Here is a 5,254-nt window from a genome sequence, read left to right as displayed (position 1 = left end):
TGAGAGGATTGCTTCTTTTTATGATTTGTGCTTTACTTTTTATCGTGTTTATTATCGCTTGTTATTTTCTTTATTTGTTTATTAAATACATTTGATTTTGTTTGTGAATTTGTCTAGTGTCTGCCTTTATGTTTTAAATTGTGACCCCCTTATTCTGCGCGACTTGTAGCGCCGGCTGGACACCGTCAACTTCCACATATGTACAAGCAGAGATATCACAATACAAATTTCAAATCGTGAAATCAGCATTTCGGGACAGCTGCTGAGAAGTACAAGACATGGCCGCTAGACAATGTCGATCTTTCGCATTCAAAATGTAGGTCAGTCGAAATATAAACGGGTTTCTCAGCCATGACAGTTGATATAAATCAAATAAAATTGGTACTGTAAATATATAATTATATATAACAGTTTTCCAAAAAGCATATGGCTCATATGTTCTGACAGGCTCTTCTTATTTGTGCAGAGATGGGCAAAAACAGTAAATATAATATACTGAAAATTTTCTAAAGTCTCAAGAATCTTTAGTTTAATAAAAAAATTTTCTAAAGTGTAAAAAGATGGAATTTCTTGTAAAAAATATACTAGTGTATCGATAATTGAGGCATTGTATACAACGTTAAACCAAAATCTAGAAAAAAGAAAATGTTTTATAAGTAATTGAATATATTGTTAATAGTGTTAAAAAATATTTACTCGCGCATCCTTTACACTTCACAACATATTACTAATACATGCTGTTGTTAATGAACTTCAATTAGTGGCCGCAAAAAAATAAATAAAATATAACCCAGATAACCAAATCTGACACAACATGGTTTGCAATTAATATGCTTCACGTTATGTCGATAAAATGCTGACAGTATCGTAGCAGAAAATGCCTGTGGCGGCCGGTCAATAATTCCAACCAATCCCCACAGAATGGCAACTCTCCAGACAATAATGTATTTTGCACTAGTGGTTGCCGCCACTAGGCGCAATTAGTTTCGCGCTATCAAAATGCAACTCCGGGCCTTTATAAAACTGGACGGTTCAGAAGAGTAGTTTTACTACAAGAAATCGATTTATATAATAAAGGTGTTTTTATTTTTTCGCTATGTTATTTACAAACGAAGATATCGTGATGTAAAGTTTGCTTGCAAGAGTAAAATCACATTTTATCGTCGTCGTCGACGACGAAAATGTCCTTTTCGTTTTCGCGCCGCTAGATGGCGTGGATTGATTTATCAACTCTGTTTCATTTATCGACTGTGTTTATTGATGAGTGATGATCGCGTAATAAATATTTATTAAGGGGAAGCTAAACATTCCTGTTTTACCACGCAAAAGTTTTTCCAACTTTATTCCGAAACGGCTAAATGACATTAAAAATTATTTTACAGGATTACTGTACATACTCTGACGAAGTGGGCTCTGGTCTTTATATTGTCAAAAATGCAAAAAAAAAATTTTTTATGTATTCACGTACGAAACGTTTACTTAGTATATAGCTTACATCGCTTTTACGCACAAACGGAGAGTACAGCCCGCTTCGTTGAACATCAAGGAAGAGAATGCCGCGTTTGAAATTATAGTTGATAGCCTCATAAAAAAATAAAGTTGGAATAAACCATTTAGCAAAATGTGCACGAGTCAGCAGATGCCATTTTGGTAAAAATGTCACGAAAAACGAGCAAGATTAGTTGTGGCGTCACAGGATAGATGGCACTGTTCGTTAGCAGCGTGTACATAAGAATAACACACCTTTGCCTGCTTGCTAGCTTGCCCATGTTGCTTATCTCGGCCCGAATAACAGTAATTCCTGTGTGATTTCTGTCAAAAATATGTATAATATATACATTTTTGTAAACGTATTGTACATATATTTTAATACGTTTATAAGAATGTACATATTATACATATTTTGCTTCTGATATCACCTCCAAGCCGCACTTGTAACGATAGTCAACGATAGCGAGCAAATTTGAATGAAAACTGATTACATTGTTATTCTTTTATTTGCGACTAAAAGAAAGAAAAAAGAGGAAAAAATAAAGCAAATTAAGCGGCAACGTAAAATTGAGCAGGTAAGATGTTACTTTTCCTTTTTTTTCAGTTCTCGTTGAGAAATCGAGATAATGCCGGTGTATACTTTGCGAAATTTAACCTCAAAGTTAGGACACTGTCAATTCTATAAATTGTTCTCTTTGTTCAACTCGCTTAGAGCTGGTTGTTCCGATTGCAGTATTAATTACTTATTATTTATGTATCATAAGACTTGGGGTATCTTTTTGTGTCTTACCAGAGAAATGCACATATTTTGAATATAGATCAGTCAGGAGATCAAAAACATTTTTTGTTTAAAATCTAAACAAAAATAATATCTTATTTTAAGAGTTTCATACTGATAATCTTGCTTTTATTTTATTCTTACTTAATAATTTTACGCAATTGTAATTTAATTATAAATAACGTGCTGAATATTTTCAGATCCAAAGCATTTGTGGGACCTGCTTATTTTATACGTGAGACAACTAATACTTTGAAATTGAATTTAATACATAAAACAATAATTAAGGCTACCTTTAAAAAACACCTTACACGGACATGTGATAAATAAAACAACGTGATATAGTGGTGCAACGATAAAAAAAATTAAAATAAAAGAGAAATCAGCATTATAAAGATAAGATTCAACATTTTAAATAGCTGTATCCGTTCACTATGTACCGTACAATGCACACCTAAGATATGCATTGTCGGTACAGGTCCAGCGGGCTTTTATGCGGCTCAAAAATTACTGAAGGTACTAAAAATATATTAATTATGTTACAATTAACAATGGTATTATTTTTATTAATTTTCTTGAGGAACGTTGTATGTTCTGTAATGTTGAAAGTTTTTTGTACATAACAATTGTATATTAAATAATTGTAAATATACTATGAAAAAGAAGATAAAATTGCACAAAATTGGTTATCAGGATTTGAATACTGTAAAAATTGATATACTGGAAAAATTACCAATTCCCTTTGGCCTTATACGCTATGGAGTTGCTCCGGATTATTCGGAATTGAAAAACGTTATAAATACGTTTTACAAAGTCGCGATCAATCCACATGTTAAATTTGTAGGCAACGTTACAGTTGGCTTAGATGTTATTAAAGATCTGTGAGAAAACTATAATGTTGTGTTACTAGTATGTATTTGATATTCGAACTCGATCGTATTACCAATTTTATTGATTTTTGTTTAATTATCTGTTTTTTTTTTTTTTTTTAATTTTATTTCAGACTTATGGCGCTCAATTTGATCGATTACTTAATATACCCAGTGAAAATGTAAATAATGTGATATCGCCTCAGAATTTTGTTGGTTGGTATAATGGAGTTCCGGAAAATAAAAATTTCAAGATTAATTTACATGTGGAGAAAGTAGTTGTTATAGGTCAAAATAATGTGGCCATAGATATTGCGAGGAATCTTTTGACACCGGTCGATAAGCTCAAAGTAATACGTAATCTCTAACTGGGGTTTTATTTTAAATTAGAATTTTTTTTTTCTATAATTTAAACGATTACAAATTTTTTGAGCACTGACATTACGTCATACGTCTTGGAAGCTTTATGTCACAGTAAATTGAGAAAAGTTTTTATGGTCGGACGAAGAGGACCTATGCAGGCCGCATTCATGATCGCAAAATTGCGAGAGATTCTTAATCTAGAGAGTTGCAGAACTTTCTGGCGAGAGCAAGATTTTGAAAACATAGAAGCAATGGTTCCAACTTTAGATAGAACCCGTAAACGACAAATAGAGCTTATGCTGCAATCTTTAAAAGAATCTAAGTGTGATTCAATGTACACTAAAGAATTATATCCGATTTTTTTGCGCAGCCCTGTCGAGTTTCTTGGTGATAAAAAATTGGAGGGTATCAAATTTGCGATCAATCAGTTGCGAGGAGAAACAATACAAAATCAGGTGGCAAACCCAGACTACATGAGATTTTCTCAAAGTCGCCGAGATGACCGGCGACTTTGAGGAAATTTTATGTGGTCTGGGTTTGCGCAGCATCGGTTACAAGGCCGTTCAAATCGATAACTTAATACCATTTAACACAAAGAAGAGACATGTAGAAAATACTAATGGTAAAGTCGAAGGAAATCTCTACATTGCAGGATGGGCAACCACCGGTTCAACCGATGTACTTATAAAAACCATGACAAATGCGTTTCAAGTTGCTAAGCTGATACATAATGAATTGTCGTCAAATACAACAAAACAGGCTCATGGTTGGGCTGCTCTGAGCGAAATCTTAAAAACTAAGGGAGTTTAAACTGTATTTTATGAAGATTGGCAGAGGATTGATCGCGTTGAACAAGAACGCGGCAAGAGACAAGAAAAAGTACGGGAAAAAATAGTCAACGTAACGGAAATGCTGGAAATTGCTGAAAATGTATGAGAATATTTCAAAATCCGTAAAAAATTCAAACATAATTTATATATGTTGTGACGTGGTGGCTTCGCTGCCTTGCCACAGCTCCCCGCGGCCGTCACGGGTCAATGCACGGCTCAATCCGACAAGACATACGCGACACCAAGAGTCGCTACCGTTACAAATTGTATTATGTCTGATACATGGAACAGTGGCACCAAACAATTTACATGAAACGTGTAAAATACACAGCAGAAAGATTAAATAATTAATTTATGTTTTTCACACATTTCATGTATATTGTCTGGTAACAGTACTGTTTCGTATATGTATCAAGCGTGATATAATTGTATTATAAAGTAAGAGCGTAGGCATGTACTCTGTTTTTTATAATAACAGTTGTAACAATTTATACAGGGTGTCCCAAATCAGTGTATTTTATTTTTAATGGTAGGTAGAACGCGTTGAGAAAAATCGAAAAGTTTAATAGCATTTTGTAAAATTCTCATTCGTTTCCGAAAAAATTAATAAAATATTAATAGGTAAGAGGGACAAAGAAACTGCGAGCCGTGCGAGCGAGAAACAAGCACCGGCGTATCGTCGCCTCATCTCACTCACGTATCGTTGCTTCGCTTCGCTCGTGTATCGTCGCTTTGTCTCACTCGCGTATCGTTGCCTCGCATCACTCTCTACGCGCTAACTCCGCCCATTCTCTTCGGAATACTCGCCGGTGCTTGTCTCTCGCTCGCACACAGCTTGCAGTTTCCTTGTCCCTCTTACCTATTAATATTTTATTAATTTTTTCGGAAACGAATGAGAATTTTACGAAGTGCTATTAAACTTT

General features: G+C 34.2%; 1 protein-coding gene across 1 annotated transcript; it reads left to right on the top strand.

Moving 5' to 3' along the window:
• Positions 1 to 2,923: 2,923 nt before the first annotated feature.
• LOC139109416 (NADPH:adrenodoxin oxidoreductase, mitochondrial-like) lies at positions 2,924 to 4,437 on the top strand. The gene is made up of 5 exons (XM_070668466.1): positions 2,924 to 3,150; positions 3,314 to 3,495; positions 3,601 to 3,906; positions 3,992 to 4,267; positions 4,328 to 4,437. The coding sequence occupies exons 1-5, from the start codon at positions 2,924 to 2,926 to the stop codon at positions 4,435 to 4,437; spliced, it is 1,101 nt and encodes a 366-aa protein (XP_070524567.1).
• The last annotated feature ends 817 nt before the right edge of the window (positions 4,438 to 5,254 follow it).

Source organism: Cardiocondyla obscurior, linkage group LG17 (genome assembly GCF_019399895.1).
Source record: "Cardiocondyla obscurior isolate alpha-2009 linkage group LG17, Cobs3.1, whole genome shotgun sequence".
NCBI classification, from domain to species: domain Eukaryota; kingdom Metazoa; phylum Arthropoda; class Insecta; order Hymenoptera; family Formicidae; genus Cardiocondyla; species Cardiocondyla obscurior.
The sequence above is the reverse complement of the archived record's forward strand: the minus strand, read 5'-3'. Positions and strand labels throughout refer to the sequence as shown.

Bases quoted from the DNA above. Each gene is read 5' to 3' on its own strand.
- LOC139109416 (XM_070668466.1), top strand. From the start codon at position 2,924: ATGAAAAAGAAGATAAAATTGCACAAAATTGGTTATCAGGATTTGAAT. The intron at 3,496-3,600 runs GTAATCTCTAAC...ACGTCTTGGAAG, and splicing joins CGATAAGCTCAAAGTAATAC to CTTTATGTCACAGTAAATTG. The intron at 4,268-4,327 runs GTTGGGCTGCTC...TATTTTATGAAG, and splicing joins TACAACAAAACAGGCTCATG to ATTGGCAGAGGATTGATCGC.